Below are 20342 nucleotides of genomic sequence, written 5' to 3'. Positions count from 1 at the left end.
GTTAGCGCTGTCGCCTCACAGCAAGAAGGTCCGGGTTCGAGCCCCGTGGCCGGCGAGGGCCTTTCTGTGCGGAGTTTGCATGTTCTCCCTGTGTCCGCGTGGGTTTCCTCCGGGTGCTCCGGTTTCCCCGACAGTCCAAAGACATGCAGGTTAGGTTAACTGGTGACTCTAAATTGACCGTAGATGTGAGTGTGAATGGTTGTCTGTGTCTATGTGTCAGCCCTGTGATAACCTGGCGACTTGTCCAGGGTGTACCCCGCCTTTCGCCCATAGTCAGCTGGGATAGGCTCCAGCTTGACTGCGACCCTGTAGAAGGATGAAGCGGCTAGAGATAGTGAGATGAGATGAGAAAAAGCTCCGGTGAGAAGCGGCAGCCAGAATATGCAGAGTGTACTCTCAACCGGAAACGGAAATGGAGTTTGCCATCATAAGGGTTCAGATTGCTGTCATTTTGTTTTCTTCATTAGCATGACAACGTAGACTAGGCATATGTCACTTGGTATCGGTTGTTGGTATTGGAGCATTAATTTAGGTCCAAACACAATATCAGGCCAGTACAGATATCAGTATCGGTACTGATAACTTGTATTTGACTTGACAGCAAATTGAGGACAGGCAACTTGAGTCCAACACTGGATTTTGGCTGAAAAAGGTCCATTTTGTTAGATGCACCCCATCAAAAACAGGCCCTTTGTTTGGTCGCTTATAAAAGGAAGCACGAAGACACAACCAAGGTCAGTTTAGCCCTCGTTAGCATTGGAGAAGAACTCGGGACCAAATGGGCTGACAAAATGGCCCACTTTCCAGTGATAATTCCCAAAGTAGCATACCTAATGGCTATAGGTTTATAATGGAAGGCCTTTTTCGCTCTTGGCTACTTAGGAAAGAAAAATGCAGCCAAGGCAGCCGAGGACACACACACACACACACACACACACACACACACACACACACACACACACACACACACACACAGAGCTTCAGTGTGGTCAGCAGCTGTAATCTAGTTGATTGAAAGCTCAGGTGAGCTGTTTGGTCCAGAGGCCCTTAACGAGGGGAGCTTTAGAGAAGAATGATAGATCTTTTACTTGTCAGATCAATTTGAGAAATGACAGAGGAAAGTATTACACGAAAAGAAAAGAATAGAGAAATAGCAGAGTTAGCAATGTGACAGGAGGAAAAATAACTTCAGATTCCAAAAGGCGCAAGTAGAAGTTGCCTGGCCTGAGAAAACACTACCAATCGAGAGTGAGTGGGAGTCGAGGGCAGAGGAGGTAGGGGAAGAAAAAGAGCTGTATTTCTGCCTTCCTAATGCGGGATATTTATAGAGGCGAAAGACTTCAGGCAAAATGAGAGGGAGGGAAAAAGAGAGAGAGAAAAAAGAGAGAGAGAAAGCATGTGACCTGTTGCTTCCAAATGGCTATGAACAATTAATAACTCCTCCAAACTCTTTCACACCCACACGCATTGATTCACACACCATGAATATGTATGGAACTAGCACACACTTCATGCCGAAATGGTCTCACGACTTCATATTCATAAGAAGCCAACTAGGAGAAATAAGTTGAGTTGAACAGTGGAGTTTTTGATTCGAGCTTCTTTCACGACTACGTTTGGGAAAAAAAAACAAGAAGTGTTGATATTTTTATTCGTTTTTCATTTCAGAATGAAAATGGGAAATCAACATTTTAGTTTATTTTCATATTGTTTTGGTATGAATAGTGCTGCAATCAAGACCACCTCAACTGAGACCAAATCATGACCAAGACCAGAGTGTATCAATGCCAAGACAAGACCAAGACTTTCAGGGGTTGAGATCAAGTCAAGACCAAGACGAAAGCAGGGCAAGACCGAGTCAAGATCAAGACCAAGACCAGACCAGTGTGTGTGAATGGGTGGGGGAGGGGTGACAGCTGTTAACAGGAAGAAAATTTTCAAGTTAGCAATGAGTCACGATATTGGTCACATTTGAAGCAGGAAATTTCACATCCAATCAGAGTAACGATGTTAACAAATAAATCAGATAATGTCCAGGCAATTTAGTGAAATCCCACAGTTGTGGTCTTGACCGGTCTTGAAATAAAATCCCGAGTCTCTGTGTCCAAGGCCGAGTAAAAATGTGGTCGATTCCGAGACAAGACCGAGACCTTCATAAAGTGGTCTAGAGACCAGTCTTGAGCACTGCAACATTAAATCCAATCAAATCAGCAGTTCTATTTTTTCATGAATGTCCATTAATCGAAATCTAAAAAAAAACTGCCACTGAGTTGATCCGGAAACAAATTGGCTATTCTCTGGTTAAAATGCATACTCTGGAACCATATTCTCTTTTCATTGAAGATATACAAGAAATGCAGAAATACTTGCCTCCATGTTGTCCTCCTTTACCATCACCCTCTGGCTATTTTTCAAAAAGAGTGCAGTGATCCATATGAGCATGACACCAGACACTAACAGTGATCTGTAATCTACTCAGTAATCACTACTACTCATCAAAATCCTTCAAGAGCATTCATTCATTCATTCATTCATTTTAGGGTTAAAGACTTGCAGAGGCTTGCAGATATACAGTGGTGCTTGAAAGTTTGTGAACCCTTTAGAATTTTTTATATTTCTGCATAAATATGACCTAAAACATCATCAGATTTTCACACAAGTCCTAAAAGTAGATAAAGAGAACCCAGTTAAACAAATGAGACAAAAAATATTATACTTGGTCATTTATTTATTGAGGAAAATGATCCAATATTACATATCTGTGAGTGGCAAAAGTATGTGAACCTTTGCTTTCAGTATCTGGTGTGACCCCCTTGTGCAGCAATAACTGCAACTAAACATTTGCGGTAACTGTTGATCAGTCCTGCACACTGGCTTGGAGGAATTTTAGCCCGTTCCTCCATACAGAACAGCTTCAACTCTGGGATGTTGGTGGGGTTCCTCAAATGAACTGCTCGCTTCAGGTCCTTCCACAACATTTCGACTGGATTAAGGTCAGGACTTTGACTTAGCCATTCCAAAACATTAACTTTATTCTTCTTTAACCATTCTTTGGTAGAAGGACTTGTGTCTTTAGGGTCATTGTCTTGCTGCATGACCCACCTTCTCTTGAGATTCAGTTCATGGACAGATGTCCTGACATTTTCCTTTAGAATTTGCTGGTGTAATTCAGAATTCATTGTTCCATCAATGATGGCAAGCCGTCCTGGTCCAGATGCAGCAAAACCGGCCCAAACCATGATACTACCACCACCATGTTTCACAGATGGGATAAGGTTCTTATGTTGGAATGCAGTGTTTTCCTTTCTCCAAACATAACGCTTCTCATTTCAACCAAAAAGTTCTATTTTGGTCTCATCTGTCCACAAAACATTTTTTCCAATAGCCTTCTGGCTTGTCTTTGTGATCTTTAGCAAACTGCAGACAAGCAGCAGTGTTCTTTTTGGAGAGCAGTGGCTTTCTCCTTGCAACCCTGCCATGCACACCATTGTTGTTCAGTGTTCTCCTGATGGTGGACTCATGAACATTAACATTAGCCACTGTGAGTGAGGCCTTCAGTTGCTTAGAAGTTACCCTGGGGTCCTTTGTGACCTTGCCAACTATTACATGCCTTGCTCTTGGAGTGATCTTTGTTGGTTGACCACTCCTGGGGAGGGTAACAGTGATCTTGAATTTCCTCCATTTGTACACAATCTGTCTGACTGTGGATTGGTGGAGTCCAAACTCTTTAGAGATGGTTTTGTAACCTTTTCCAGCCTGATGAGCATCAACAACGCTTTTTCTGAGGTCCTCAGAAATCTCCTTTGTTCGTGCCATGATACACTTCTACAAACATATGTTGTGAAGATCAGACTTTGATAGATCCCTGTTCTTTAAATAAAACAGGGTGACCACTCACACCTGATTGTCATCCCATTGATTGAAAACACCTGACTCTAATTTCACCTTCAAATTAACTGCTAATCCTAGAGGTTCACATACTTTTGCCACTCACAGATATGTAATATTGGATCATTTTCCTCAATAAATAAATGACCAAGTATAATATTTTTGTCTCATTTGTTTAACTGGGTTCTCTTGATCTACTTTTAGGACTTGTGTGAAAATCTGATGATGTTTTAGGTCATATTTATGCAGAAATATAGAAAATTCTAAAGGGTTCACAAACTTTCAAGCACCACTGTACAGTACAAGTGTTGTGAATTACTTGAATAAACAGACGCTGTCCTTGAATTCTCTCTTGTGTCTCTCTCTTTTTCTTTCATCCTCATACACCGCATATTTTCAATCATTCCAATGCTCAGCTGTGAATTTTCAAGAGTATCATAGCACAGAGCACAAGTGTAATGAGTTAAGTACTGTTCAGGAAGACGTCAATAGTGTCTCACAATCACAAATCCCTACAAGTGGATTTATATGTTAAGCTACAACTGGTTGAGGTTAGAGTGAAGAGGCACGCACTTGCAATATTAGTTATAACTTCTTTCATTCAAATTCTGGGTGAGATCATTTAGACCGTGATGAAACACTACTTTAAAAACGTCACAAATTCTGTGACATTGTTTGTTCTGCATTTGTTCTGACATCATGTCCCTTTTTAAAAAAAAAAAAAACATTTTTTCTAGGTGCCTTTGTTTTGGCTTTGGTCCTGCATCTGCCTTTGTCGTCATTGTTTTTTTATCCTAATGTGCACGCCTGTTCTGTGTTTAAGCTCTGAATTAGTTTGTCATTGAAACAAAGTCTTGGTCGAATGTTTTGTATGTTACCAGGCATTAGTTATTTGCGTTCTATTTCAGGTTTATCTCATCTATGGATTTGGAAATGCTTGTGATAACACTATTTGCTTGTGTCTTGACCCCTGCTGTGTTTCATGGACTTGCATCCTGCCTCCTGCAGTAGCAAAATTAGTTAGTTTTTTTTTTCTTTTGTTTGATTGAGATGAACAAGACCAATCATGATCCTGCTTAGTTTCTGGGATTACATCCAATCCAATAGAGAATTCATAGAAATCGTTGTTTTTTTGGGCCAGGCTTTATTCATATGAAATCCAACCAAATGACTTTCATGACAAGTTTTTGTAAGATTGGGTTGTTGCATCATTTGGTTATGTTTACTGCGAACCATGAACCACAACCGACCAACCAACCAAACAACCAAACAACCAAGTCCATTGATAATTGATAATTTGATAAGTATTGATAATTTGTTTATGAACTATTGATGTTTCAAAAATATTTGAATCACATTTGCAGATTGCATAGATATGATGACACAGCTGACACAAAATTCTTTATTATTTAAATGATATAACATCAATCATCCTAACCTCAACAATTAATAACCTTGTCTAAGCATTCATAGAGTTATCTCATGAAAATTTACATTAATAAATGAATGTGATGTTTATTCCATCACATTAATGTTCATTCCAAGAGATTCACAAGTGAGATAGAAATCAAACTGAGCACTTTAGAATTGCAGTTGCATTTGAACTCACCACCTTTTCATCACTGAACTAGAAGGGCATTTAGACAGCGCAGACCTCCACCATGGAGAAGATTCGAGTCTTCTCTGATACGCAAAACTGAAACCGCAACCACTTTATATTTCTAGCTATATCTCCAAAACTTAGAATTACGTTTAGACTCTGGGATACATGTGTATCCCAGAGGATTACTGATACCTGTGAATGTGGATTGTGACATGGAGTCATTGTATTTCTACATTGGCTATATTTTGCCCCTACTGTACGTTAATGCCATCTACTGGATTTTAAGATGTATGGCATTTCTGAGGGCAGACTTCCACCAAGACCAAATTGTATATCTCACAATGTTAATGAAAGTGAAACTAAATTTGTGGATCCATACCATGACTCAGATCGATTCCACAATGTAACGGTTTCTTCCTTAGCCCATGCTTCCACCGGGTTTCATGGAAATTGGGTCAGTAGGTTTTGCGCAATTCTGCTTAAAATCCACACAAACAAACAAACTGCACCAAAAACATAATCTCCTTGGAAGAGGTGAACAGAACAGTTGTTATTGTATATATTCGAGCTAAATCAGGACTATGCCTTTAATAATATTTTCTCTCTTTCTCTCATCTCTCTTTAGATGACCCAGGAGCAGTATATTTTGGCTTCCCAGCCGAGTGCCCTGCAGAGGCCGGGTTGCCCTGCTCCATACCCAGTGGGCATCTATGGTTGGCGTAAACGCTGTCTCTACTTCTTCATCCTCCTCCTCCTTGTCACCATGATTGTCAACCTTGCACTCACCATCTGGATCCTGAAGGTCATGAACTTCACAGTGGTGAGTGACTCTCTTTGTCTTACTAAATCTTTGTCTTTATTTTGAACTTTCCTTTCCTGGGAAGGAAGGCATCCCAGCTGGATGCTGCCTACAGAAATTTCTGGCACACATTTCCTTATGGAACATGAAATATACATATTCATGGATGAGTTATTGCAATTTGTTGCATATTTTACCGTTTTTTCTTCTTTTCTAACATACTTGATAAAGCTCATGAAAGGCTAGCAAACAAGCCATGAGCAACTATGGCAAACAACGACAACAACAATGTGATGACCCTCTGCGTCTCTGTCAGTCTGGGCTACCGCAGAGTCTTGGCTGGTGGGAATGGCAGAGTGGTTGATTGGAATTAGCCACACCTGGCAGCTGGCTTTAAAAGCCAGGAACAGCTTGCCCCTAAGACACTCGGCGCCGCCCTTACACTTAGAGCCTAACACTCACACTCTCTTTCCTCCATGACATGCAGGCACTCATTGTATCTTTTATACATTGCCTTGCTACACCACAATCATTTTCTGACTCTCACTCTGATCCCTGCTGGCTTTCCACCCATTCATTACATTCACTACCAGAAGCCCGTATTCCCTAGACATATCTTTTTTTCCCCCTCGATACAAATAAATTTATTTTGTTAACTTCATTTTGGTGTTTGACTTCATTCATGTTTGCGGCCCATGCGAGTCTGGGTCATAACAAACAACAACAACAACAAAACTCCCCCATGGTAGTATTTTTCTAATTATCATCTAATTGTTACTAGGCAAGGTTGGTCAGAGTTCAAAAATCATAAATCAATCAATCAAGGTCAAGGAAGCAGAAGCTTATAGTCCTCAGAATGGAAAGATTTTGTGTCCCTCAGGGTGGCAGAATTATAGTCTGGGTTAGGAGCAAGAGCACAAAGAACTTGGGGCAGGAGCAGAACATCCAGGATGGTAGGACTAGGATTCAGTTGGAAATAGGAGGTTGGAGAGTCCAGGCTGTGTGCAGGATTTTTGTGTCCCTCGGGATATCATGAGTAGGAAGAGTATTGTTGGCAGTATGAGCTTGTAGATCTTAGATCACAAGCAGGATGTTGTGAACCTCAGGATGGTAGGAGTGGGATTGGGATGGGAGGAGATGATTGTAGACCTTAGGAGTGGTCTAGTTGGGAATGGGAACTTATAGACCTCTGGAGGAGAGCAGGAGATTTTGAGTCCTAGGATAAGCAGGAGTGGGATCTGGTTGGGAATAGGAACATGTAGACCTCTGCAGGACTGAGATCGTGATAGGAGCCAAAGGTCAAAAGGAGAATATGAGCCTCAGGATGGCAGGAGTGGGATCAGTTGGGAAGATATGTTTGTTTGTAGATCTCAGGAAGAGAGCAGGAGTCAGGAATGGGATTTGGATGGTAGAAGAAGATTGTCAAACTTTGACTGAGAGCAGGATATTTTCATCCTTTGAAATATCAGAAGTGGAATCTGGTTCAGAATAGGAGCTTGGAGACCCCAGGATGAAAGCAAGACTTTGGAGGTTCATGGAAGGCAGAAGAAGCTTGTAAGAATCAGGATAGGTTCCTAAAGGTTCAAACAGAGAAACGTACTCTCTAGGATACAACACTGGTCCTTAAAGGAGATACACAGAACCTTTATTTTTAAATATATTTCTGAGTGGATAGTATCTCCATCCTTGACTCTTGTATGCTGCATAAATGGGAATTTAAAAAAAAAAAATATATATATATATATATATATAAACATATATATATATATATGGCGGCACGGTGGTGTAGTGGTTAGCGCTGTCGCCTCACAGCAAGAAGGTCCTGGGTTCGAGCCCTGGGGCCGGCGAGGGCCTTTCTGTGTGGAGTTTGCATGTTCTCCCCGTGTCCGCGTGGGTTTCCTCCGGGTGCTCCGGTTTCCCCCACAGTCCAAAGACATGCAGGTTAGGTTAACTGGTGACTCTAAATTGACCGTAGGTGTGAATGTGAGTGTGAATGGTTGTCTGTGTCTATGTGTCAGCCCTGTGATGACCTGGCGACTTGTCCAGGGTGTACCCCGCCTTTCGCCCGTAGTCAGCTGGGATAGGCTCCAGCTTGCCTGCGACCCTGTAGAAGGATAAAGCGGCTAGAGATAATGAGATGAGATATATATATATATATATATATATATATATTTTTTTTGAGAGTTAAAATCGACCACAAAGTTGGCATTCGAGCTGCCCCGCTGAGCCAGCCAGCCCTGAGTGCGTGACGTCACAGCGTGAACCGGTTTTAAGGCCTTTGACAGCTATAGACCAAAGCCAGACTCGGCAGGCGAAAGTGGTTGCAATGGCCTCTTCGTTCGGATTTATTGGAGAGTCTTCAGATTCCTCACATAGTAATACATCTGACTGTGATAGTCCTGAAATTGGAGTGTGTGTACATGCTACTGCTATACATGTAGTATCAGTTCGGACCATCAGAAAGTGAATCCGATAGTAACACATTGGCCATGGAGGCCCCCACCTTACAAAATTAAGCCAGAGAACAAAGCCATCTAGAGACTTGGATGGAATTGAACTGACAGTCTCATGTGACTCTCATTAAAACAGGATAGGCATTATAACTTATGCAACATACATGTACATGCATGGATTTTCACTGATAAAACGTAAAAGGCTAAGTAAATAATCAGATGAACTGAGACAATCACATTTTGAAGCAAATTAAATAATCTTATACCGGTAACTTACAACCCCGATTCCAAAAAAGTTGGGACAAAGTACAAATTGTAAATAAAAACAGAATGCAATGATGTGGAAGTTTCAAAATTCCATATTTTATTCAGAATAGAACATAGATGACATATCCAATGTCTAAACTGAGAAAATGTATCATTGAAAGAGAAAAATTAGGTGATTTTAAATTTCATGACAACAACACATCTCAAAAAAGTTGGGACAAGGCCATATTTACCACTATGAGACATCCCCTTTTCTCTTTACAACAGTCTGTAAACGTCTGGGGACTGAGGAGACAAGTTGCTCAAGTTTAGGGATAGGAATGTTAACCCATTCTTGTCTAATGAAGGATTCTAGTTGCTCAACTGTCTTAGGTCTTTTTTGTCAAATCTTCCGTTTTATGATGCGCCAAATGTTTTCTATGGGTGAACGATCTGGACTGCAGGCTGGCCAGTTCAGTCCCTGCACCCTTCTTCTACGCAGTCATGATGCTATAATTGATGCAGTATGTGGTTTGGCATTGTCATGTTGGAAAATGCAAGGTCTTCCCTGAAAGAGCCGTCGTCTGGATGGGAGCATATGTTGCTCTAGAACCTGGATATACCTTTCAGCATTGATGGTGTCTTTCCAGATGTGTAAGCTACCCATGCCACACACACTAATGCAACCCCATACCATCAGAGATGCAGGCTTCTGAACTGAGCGCTGATAACAACTTGGGTCATCCTTCTCCTCTTTAGTCCGAATGACACGGCGTCCCTAATTTCCATAAAGAACTTCAAATTTTGATTCGTCTGACCACAGAACAGTGTTCCACTTTGCCACAGTCCATTTTAAATGAGCCTTGGCCCAGAGAAGACGTCTGCGCTTCTGGATCATGTTTAGATACGGCTTCTTCTTTGAACTATAGAGTTTTAGCTGGCAACGGCGGATGGTACGGTGAATTGTGTTCACAGATAATGCTCTCTGGAAATATTCCTGAGCCCGTTTTGTGATTTCCAATACAGAAGCATGCCTGTATGTGATGCAGTGCCGTCTAAGGGCCCGAAGATCACGGGCACCCAGTATGGTTTTCCAGCCTTGACCCTTACGCACAGAGATTCTTCCAGATTCTCTGAATCTTTTGATGATATTGTGCACTGTAGATGATGATATGTTCAAACTCTTTGCAATTTTACACTGTCAAACTCCTTTCTGATATTGCTCTACTATTTGTCGGCGCAGAATTAGGGGGATTGGTGATCCTCTTCCCATCTTTACTTCTGAGAGCCGCTGCCACTCCAAGGCCAAGTTTACATTAGACCGTATCTGTCTCGTTTTCTTCACAGATGCACTGTCCGTTTACATTAAACCGCCTGGAAACGCCGGGAAATGGGAATCCGCCAGGGTCCACGTATTCAATCCAGATCGTGTCTGATCCGGTGCTGTGTAAACATTGAGAATACGCGGATACGCTGTGCTGAGCTCTAGCTGGTGTCGTCATTGGACAACGTCACTGTGACATCCACCTTCCTGATTCGCTGGCGTTGGTCATGTGACGCGACTGCTGAAAAACGGCGCGGACTTCCGCCTTGTATCACCTTTCATTAAAGAGTATAAAAGTATGAAAATACTGCAAATACTGATGCAAATACTGCCCATTGTGTAGTTATGATTGTCTTTAGGCTTGCCATCCTTCCACTTGCAAGTGGTAAGTGATATGCGCTGGGATCACACACACAGCGGCTCAGTCCCGAATCACAGCTTGTGCACTTCACTCACGTGCTCTGTGAGCTGCGCAAGGCTGGAGTGCGCACCCTCCAGAGGGCATTCGCTGTTCAGGGCGGAGTGATTTGGAGTGCAGGATGCCTGCGGAGCCGAGCGTATCCGTGTATTGGTGTTGCTGTGTGCACACAAATCGTGTATTGGTGTTGCTGTGTGCACACTAATCATTTTAAAAACGTTAATCTGATGATCCGCTGATACGGTCTAATGTAAACATGTGCCAAGATGCTCTTTTTATACCCAGTCATGTTACTGACCTATTGCCAATTACCTAATGAGTTGTAATTTGGTCCTCCAGCTGTTCCTTTTTTGTACCTTTAACTTTTCAAGCCTCTTATTGCCCCTGTCCCAACTTTTTTGAGATGTGTTGCTGTCATGAAATTTCAAATGAGCCAATATTTGGCATGAAATTTCAAAATGTCTCACTTTTGACATTTGATATGTTGTCTATGTTCTACTGTGAATACAATATCAGTTTTTGAGATTTGTAAATTATTGCATTCTGTTTTTATTTACAATTTGTACTTTGTCCCAACTTTTTTGGAATCGGGGTTGTAAATACACAATACAAGTTACATGTATTAATCTAAATGCAGGTAAACAATGAGTGTTGTGATGTAACCAAACGAGAGTCGCATCTTACCCATCTGTGTTCTCGCTTCTCAAAGGCTGATCTTGTGGCCAATTGTTTTGAAACAATCTGACTTTCAGTTCTTCGTTCAGTTCTTTGTTCATTCGCTTCTTCCATGTAAGGGCAAGATATTGCTGCTGAGGCAAGCATATCCACTGGAGAAATCTGATGACTGGTCCACTCATTCTCCATTTTCTCCATACTGAGTGCTCCGCCATTACTGCTCGGCTCACACTCCAGGAGAAGTGGTACAACTAAACTTACTTTCCTTTTCTTGTAATTTTCTTTTCCTTTAATTGTTGGTACTGCACCCTCTTTCAATACAGGCTTATAGCCAACACACCTCAACAGATCAGAGGTTTCATACGAGTCTTCAGTAAAATGTGCCCGTGAACTTCTCGTAAAACGCGTCGAAATCTTTGCAGTTTGAGCATTCTTGGGACATGAATTCAATGTAAATCCACCTTCTGTCATGTTGCTACACCCGCCAGCAACACATCTACATTCAAAGATTCAAGATTAAAAGTGTTTATTGTCATATGCACAGTTAGGACATGTCCACTTGCACAATGAAATTCTTAGTTTGCTGTCCACCATGAATGCCAATTACAAATAAATAAATAGGCGGAAGAAGAAAAAGGCAATATAGTGCAAAAATAAAAGCAAAGAAAGCAAAAAGCAACAAAAACAAAAAACACCCAGTTTCGAAAAAAAGGTAAATGTAGTGCAAAATAGGTAGTGTAATACAAAAAACAAGGCAAAGATCCAACGTAGCAGCAGAAGGGCAGTAATGTGTGAATATGCAAAAAATGTAACTGGTCAAGGAAACAGCAGCAAAATGTCAGTAATGTGCAAATATGTGCAAACAATTTAACCAGATATAAACAGTCAAGGAATGGCAGCAAAAAGGGCAGTAATGTGCCAACAAATGTAAACAGATGTAAACAGTCAAGGACAGTTTACAGGGAGGTAGTCCATGGTTATAGACTCCTGTCAGCTGTTCAGGAGTCTGATGATGTTGGGAAAGAAATAATTCTTTAGTCTGACAGTTTTACATTTCACACTTCTGTACCTCTGGCCTGAGGGTAGAAGTGTGACAGTCTGTGCTGGGGGTGAGTGGGGTCCTTGAGGATGGAGGCAGCTCTCCTGTGGACTCTGCGGTGGTAGATGCTCTGCAGAGAGGGCAGTGGAGTTTTGGTTATCCTCTCAGCAGTCTTCACCACCCTTTGCAGGCATTTGCGGTCCATTGCTGTAGTGCTGCTGTATTACACAGTAATGCAGTTGGTCAGGATGCTCTCAATCACGCAGCTGTAGAAGTTGGTGAGGATCTTGGGTGACATACCAAACTTCCTCAGCCTTTTCAGAAAGTACAGCCGCTGTTGAGCCTTCCTAACCAGCTGTGTGGTGTTGAGTGTCCATGTGAGGTCCTCAGTGATGTGAACACCCAGGTATTTGAAGCTGCTCACCCTCTCCACCTCAAGCTCCCAGATGAACAGTGGCCGATGAGGTCTCCTCTCCTTCCTCATGTCCACTATCATCTCCGTTGTCTTGTCCATGTTGAGGGTGAGGTTGTTGTCCTCACACCATGACACCAGACTGGCCACCTCCCTCCTGTAGGCCGTTTTGTCACCGCCAGTGATGCGTCCTATCACTACGGTGTCGTCCGCGAACTTCAGGACGATGTTGTCCTTGTGGGAGGTGACACAGTCATGGGTGAACAGAGTGTAGAGGATGGGGCTGAGGACACATCCCTGTGGGGTGCCAATGTTTGTGATGATGCTGGATGAAGTCTTATTACCAATCCTGACAGTCTGGGGCATGCCAGTCAGAAAGTCGAAGAGCCAGTCACAGAGGGTGGGGTGCAAACCAAGTGTGGAGAGTTTATGGATGAGTTTGTGGGGGATGACCGTGTTGAAGGCAGAGCTGTAGTCAACAAAGAGCATCCTGATGTAAGAGTCTTTGTTTTCCAGGTGGGAAAGGGCATAATGGAGGGCAGCAGTGATGGCATCTGAGATGGACCTGTTGGGCCTGTAGGCATACTGCAGGGGGTCCAGGGTTTCTGGTAGGCTGTTCTGAATGTGGGCCAGTGCATACCTCTCTGTACTGCCTCTTGGCTGCTGTAATGGCTTTCCTCAGTCCGTACCTCGCCGCTTTGTACTCAGTCTCATTGCCTGATCTAAATGCAAGAGAGCGAGCACGCAGCATGTGTCGTACCTGACTTTTTACCCAGGGCTTTTGGTTGGGGAACTTCCTGATCTGTATGGTGGGCATGATGTTGCAGACACATGTGCTGATGTACCCAGTCACATACCCAGCATAGTCCTGCATACTGACAGAAGAGTCCTCCAAAGTGGCTGCAGCTTTAAACACATCCCAGTCTGTCCAAGCAAAACAGTCCTGAAGGGTGCTCTCAGTCTCTGGGCTCCAGAGTTTGACTTGTTTTGTGACAGGGTTTGTTTGTTTCAGTCTTTGTCTGTAGGCCAGGTACAGGAACAAAGAGAGGTGGTCCGAGTGTCCGAAGTGGGGGCAGGGTGCAACCCTGTATGCACCGCATATGTTGCTGTAAACAAGCAAGAAGGTCCTGGGTTCGAGCCCCGGAGCCGGCGAGGGCCTTTCTGTGTGGAGTTTGCATGTTCTCCCCGTGTCCGCGTGGGTTTCCTCCGGGTGCTCCGGTTTCCCCCACAGTCCAAAGACATGCAGGTTAGGTTAACTGGTGACTCTAAATTGACCGTAGGTGTGAATGTGAGTGTGAATGGTTGTCTGTGTCTATGTGTCAGCCCTGTGATGACCTGGCGACTTGTCCAGGGTGTACCCCGCCTTTCGCCCGTAGTCAGCTGGGATAGGCTCCAGCTTGCCTGTGACCCTGTAGAAGGATAAAGCGGCTAGAGATAATGTGATGTGTGTGATGTGATGTTGCTGTAAACATGGTCCAGTGTGTTCTTATCACAGGTGGGGATGTCCACATGTTGATAATATTTCGGGAATACAGTCCGTAAATTGCACTGATTAAGGTCACCGTCGATGATAAAAACAACATTGGAATGAGTCGTCTCTAACATGCTGATGTCATCGTGGAGTTTGTTGAGTGCTGCCGTGGAGTTAGCTCGCAGGTGTCAGGAATGGCGAGCTGAGGTGAAGTGAGGACCCAAGAGCAGACTCAGAAAACAGGCAGTGTAAAGAGAAAACTTCTTTAATGAAGTAGATGGCAGAAAGGCAAAAGGTACAGTAGGGCTCAGGCGAAAATCAGTAGTCAAAAAACAGGCCAGGAGGTCAAAAACACAGAGGAGCAGGTAGACACAATCAGGGACAAAAAACAGGACAGAAAAGTCTTCACAAAAACGTCTTCACAAAAACTGATGAACACAGGGACAAGAGAAATCCAGGCAGAGGTAGCAAATAATTCACGCAGGGGGAATCAAGAAGACATAATACCAATGAGCTGTAGTGAGGTGAGGAAAGTCTACAAGAGACAGTCTGGCAAATGGAGTAGCTCCAAACAGTTCTTAAAAAGCCCTGGCTGATGGGAGAGGAGTGGTAGCAGGTGTGGGAGTGCCGCTTCAGGAAATGGCCTTCAGCAAGGCAGGACTGAATTCCTGCCCTGGAGCCGGCATGGAAGTCCCACAATCTAAGGTATGGATGGACTGGACCTGACTGTGACAGCGGGGGGATGTAAACAGTGGCCAAAACCACAGCAGTGAATTCGCTTGGTAGACAATAGGGGTGACATTTCAGCAATAACAGCTCCACATCTGGCGAACAGTGCTTGTAAACAGTCTGTTATCTCCACACCAAGAGTTGTTAATAAACACACACACACACCTCCCCCTTTAGCCTTACCTGAGGTTGCGGTCTGGTCTCCTCAGTGTACAGAGTGAGTCTGTAGCTGAATAGCACATTCTGGGGTTTTGTCTGAGAGCCAGGTCTCGGTGAAAATTAGAGCGCAGCCCTCTCTTATTTCCCGCTGAGCTGTGATTCTGGCTCTTAATTCGTCCAGTTTGTTTTCCAGAGACCACATGTTGGCTAGCAGGAGGCTGGGTAGCGGTGGTCGGCTAGCGCGAGCTTTTAGCTTAGCATGGAGGCCCCCTTGCCTCACTTGCATCGCCGTCTCCGGAGCACTCTCCTGGGGTCAGCATGCTCACTCGGGCCCGGTGCTTCAGGGCCTTCCTGGGGCTGGTGGTGGTTGCGGGAGCGAACAATGAGTTGTAGCTCCAGTGGTATAAAGCCAGTAAATTCCAAATGATTGTGTGTGTTAGCGATGTCCAACAGTGCCTGTCTGTTATATGTTAGCAGTGCATGACATTTGTGCACAGCAGAAAAAACAGAAAATACACAAAGAAGAAAAAGGCGGCATTCAAGAGCAGAGCGAGCAAACACGTCTGCCTCCAGGGGCGCCATGACACAACAACTACATGACATGGCGATAAATTAGCTCAAAATGCAGGATCGGAGTTGCTGTCAGCTCTGTGTTTTAGTATAGCGTAAATGGCAATGAGACCGATAGATTTCCTGCTGTGATGTCACAGATGTCAAGGTCATTCACTCAGATCGCGACCTATATGAATAATTTTAATTGTAAAAATTACTATATTAGATTTATTGTTAACGCTTAAAACTATTCCTGTGCCATTCTTGAGGTCTCAAGGCATTTATAAACAAAAAGTGAGGCCATGGTTCTGCGTATCTGCTTTAAGGTTCGGTGATCTTATGATCAGAAACATACACAAGAAAAGTAGTTTGCTTTTGGGTAGTAATCCAATGTTTGGGCTCCCAAAATGTACCAAAAGTAGCATGTGTGTGTGTGTGTGTGTGTGTGTGTGTGTGAGAGAGAGAGAGAGAGAGAGAGAGAGAGAGAGAGACCATAATAATGCAGCTGCGTGAGGTGAAAATGTGCTTTCAAGATCAGGCATTTGTGCAATTTCTGGTGCTCACACAGACACGTAAACAGCCTGTTACAGCATTACAGAGGTGTTGCTTTTGGAACAGCTGCCCATGATGGAAAGCAGGCACAAGTAAATGTGTGCTGACGCCGATTCTGAGGGCAAAACATTATGATTACCAACAGAAAAGCAAAAATAAATAAATAAAATAAATAAATAAATGAAAACCTCCCCATGGCCTCTTCAGCCTTGTAGCTCGTAATATCCACCATCAGCCACCAAGGCAACCAGCAGTAGAAAAAACAAATGTATCAGGGATTATCTGTCTGTCCATTTCCTTCTATCTATTTTCTCCCAAAAGCCTTTTTCTGACTCAATTTATGCTGGCGGTCAGCCTCCATTCGCCGAATGATGCCCCACAAGCCTCTGGGGAGGCTACCTTTCAGATCCTGATTGGTGTTAAGAGCTCTGAACGAGGTGGAGAGTGCGATAAGATGAGGAAAGATGGAGGAAGAGAGACTCAAGAAGAAGGAAAGAGATAGAGTCGAAACAAAAAATTCTTCATGTACAGAAATACAGTATAGATATTTTATTTATGCAAATTAAGAAGACAATAAATACATCTACGAGCCCCTGTGGATGAGCTGTTACCATTGTATCCATAACATATTTGAACAAGCACATTATAAATAAAGCTGCGATCTGCAGCTGCGCAACTGTCAGAGCTGCTGTACTAGAAAATTAATCGATGCCTTCGGACCAATCAGAGTCCAGAACTAAACCGCGCCATGGAGAATATTTCATGATCAGTGTTAGCGATTGTGTCCTGGTGACATCATCTCACTGAAATGGTGCGTCGGTGAGACGGAGAGTCCAGATGAGTCCACTCCACGCCGAACCCTTTTTCCATATCGTTTAGGAAATGAAGTTTTACGAAGCGAGTGACATTAAGGCTGAAGCAATCAGTTACGCACGCATTCCGTTCGCTCGCCTTATTACGGAATTGATGAATAACGTCTCGAGTTTGAACCATCACTCTGAGATAGTTTATTAACTTTCAATGTTATGGGATGAAGGAGCAAAAGGATACTGTGTGTGTGTTTCTCTTTCTTTCATGCCTGATGTTTTCTCTCTTGGTTCCTGTGAGTTCCTGAATGTTTCATCATCCTGCATTTTCCTTTCTTCTTTCTTTTCTTGTATTCTCTCTCTCACTATATATATATATATATATATATATATATATATATATATATATATATATATATATATATATATTCTATCTCTCTTTATCCCTTTATCTTTTTGTCTTTCTCTCACTTTGTCTGTCTTTCTTTTCAAACTGTGTGTGTGTGTGTGTGTGTGTGTGTTGTCAGGCTCAGTCACAGTAGACTGGCATGTACTTAACACTCACTCAGACCGTCAGATCAATCCATACACTGTGTGTGTGTGTGTGTGTGTGTGTGTGTGTGTGTGTGTGTGTGAGGACACCCTTGCATTAGTTTCCTCAGTTCCACTACATAAATTTTTAAAAGCAGCACCACTGAAACTTGTTGGAATTCAATAAGGTATCGATCCTCAGTATGTGTGTATGTCCAACCCAGCTGTACACTTAACCTCAGTTTGTTAAGCAACTCATATAAAATCTGACCTCCTGATACATTTATGATTATTAAATCTGGTGAGAAATCCCCAATGGAATTAAATCTCTCTCTCTCTCTCTCTCTCTCTCTCTCTCTCTCTCTCTCTCTCTCTCTCTCTCTGTTGTTCTCTCAATCCATTTTGATTTATTTAGCTGTATTAGTTTTTATATTTATTTCAGTTTACCAGCTCGCTCTCTGCATCCCATAATTCAGCTCAATCCCACATAATGATTAATTTTGTTTATTTTTTAAAAACCTCATTAATTAAATAAAAAATGGCAAGCATATCTCGATATCTGCAATACTAAAACTTTTTTTGGATTGGGGGGTGGCGCCGGGTGCACCACCCCTTAAATCTGCACCGGTCTCTGGCAGAAAGGCGACAGAAACAGTCGCAAGAAAGTTATGGAAAACATGCCGAGGTGGATAATAAGTGTCTTTACACTAATCCCAGGTGAGATTATTTGTCTCTCAATAAATTTTACCCTCTCTCTGTTTTCCAGGACGGGATGGGTAATCTACGCGTGACCAAAGAAGGTGTGAGGTTAGAAGGCGTCTCCGAGTTCCTTCTTCCTCTCTACGTGAAAGAGATTCAGTCGAGACGGGTAAGGCATCTAGCAGGGAGATGGGTGCAGTTTCTCTCTCTCTCTCTCTCTCTCATCCTTGTTTTTATTGTATAGTATGTCGTATATTTGGACATCTTTGTCCAAAATGTCTTGTTTCTCTGGAAACTTTGCTGCATGGAAGAATTTTCCTTACATTCCTCTTTCTGTCTGTCTCAGAGCCACAACAGCACAACACTAATAAACCACACAGTATCTGTTAGCATAGATATATTGCATTTGTAGTCATTAAATTCTAGATAATGTCTTGAAACAGTACTAATTCTAAGCTTGGTGCTGGTTTTGTTGTTAAGTTCAACATTTTTCTTCTTTAGATTAGATTAGATTAGATTAGATTAGATTAGATTAGATTAGATTAGATAAAACTTTATTGATCCCTTTGGGAGGGTTCCCTCAGGGAAATTAAGATTCCAGCAGAATCATTACAGATAAACAGAGAAAAGAAATAGAGAAAAACTTCTAGACAAATCAAAATAAATTAAGTATTTACATACAAATATAAAAGAATAAGATATGGGGAAGAGAGGAAGGGGGAGGGGGAAAGGGGGGAGAAGTGGGGTTAGGGCAAGTGTGTGTGTGGGGGGGGGGGGGGGGGGGAGCAAGAAAGATATTGCACATTATATTGCACATTGTCCGGTATTGCTTATTGTTAGGCTAGGCTACTGCTCCTTCCCGTCCTCTGTCCTCCTGCCCCCCCCCCCCCCCCCCCCCCAAAAGAGGAGTTGTACAGTCTGATGGCGTGAGGGACAAAGGAGTTTTTAAGTCTGTTCGTCCTGCACTTGGGAAGGAGCATTCTGTCACTGAACAGGCTCCTCTGGTTGCTGATGACGGTGTGCAGAGGGTGACTGGCATCGTCCATGATGTTCAGTAGTTTGTCCATAGACCTCTTCTCTGCCACCGTCACCAGAGAGTCCAGCTTCATGCCGACCACAGAAGATGGTCTGTAAGAAGATAAGATAAAAACAAAATGCTGATCTTCTTCACATGAACTTCATTTCCTTCCTGTTGATCTTCAGTCCAAGGCTGTTAAAATACAGTAGAACAGAAGAAAAAAAAAAGCAGAGGATTTCTGAATTGCACTGATGAGCAATCTTGGCGCTAATCAAGGCTCAGTACCTAAATTCCATCACAAAGTTAAATACAAATAACTGCACACTCTGAGTTGATACGTTTCCATGAAATGTTTATTTTTATTCAGGGAATTGTGGTTGTTTGGGGATCAGTTGAATGGAGTGCTTTATTTTAAGCGTTAAGGTCGAAATGAAATCTGATCTCCTGCAGTCCTGTCTACAAAATGGAGGAAAAAGAGGTCAAGCTCCTCCCTGGCTGAGTTTATAAATCCTTAAAGAATTTGAAGAGAATTTTTGCTGGATTTAACCCTACAGGTCTTTCTCCGACTCCTCTATTCCAAATGTGACTCGATACGAAACATCAAATTAAACCGTTTTTTTTTTTTTGTTCCCAAATGGGAAAGTTCCAGAAAACTCAGACAAGTCATGATGCAACCCTCTCAGCGTTGATCTTTAGTTTCATATCCGTAGGTCATGTCTGCGAATTTGTCTTTCTCTGCTGAAAAACAGACAGCATTACTGCCAGGTTGATGGGTCATAATGAAGTCCATGTTCCACTCGTTAAATAATAATAATAAAATAAAAAAGCCTGACTGACATGTCTCACCCAGAGGAGCTCATTCCAAACGTTCGATCCCTTGAGGGGATGAGGGCAAATTTGCAAGCTTCGCCAAGGGTTCTGAGTTCATCCAGACTTTTAGCTCACGAGTTTGAACAAGAGACAAGTGC

General features: G+C 42.8%; 1 protein-coding gene across 2 annotated transcripts in view; it reads left to right on the top strand.

Moving 5' to 3' along the window:
• Window positions 1-6098: 6098 nt before the first annotated feature.
• LOC132882768 (zeta-sarcoglycan) overlaps window positions 6099-20342 on the top strand; it is a 107614-nt gene continuing 93370 nt past the window's right edge. The window contains exons 1-2 of one of the 2 annotated variants that reach the window (XM_060915880.1): window positions 6099-6311; window positions 18424-18525. In XM_060915880.1, the coding sequence (XP_060771863.1) occupies window positions 6117-6311; window positions 18424-18525 (297 nt within the window). In that variant the 5' untranslated portion in view covers window positions 6099-6116. The remainder of the gene's footprint in view (window positions 6312-18423; window positions 18526-20342) is intronic. The other variant, XM_060915879.1, reaches the window with a different exon arrangement.

Source organism: Neoarius graeffei, chromosome 3, assembly GCF_027579695.1.
Source record: "Neoarius graeffei isolate fNeoGra1 chromosome 3, fNeoGra1.pri, whole genome shotgun sequence".
NCBI lineage: Eukaryota > Metazoa > Chordata > Actinopteri > Siluriformes > Ariidae > Neoarius > Neoarius graeffei.
Note: the sequence above shows the minus strand (reverse complement) of the source record. Positions and strands in the feature narration are given on the sequence as shown.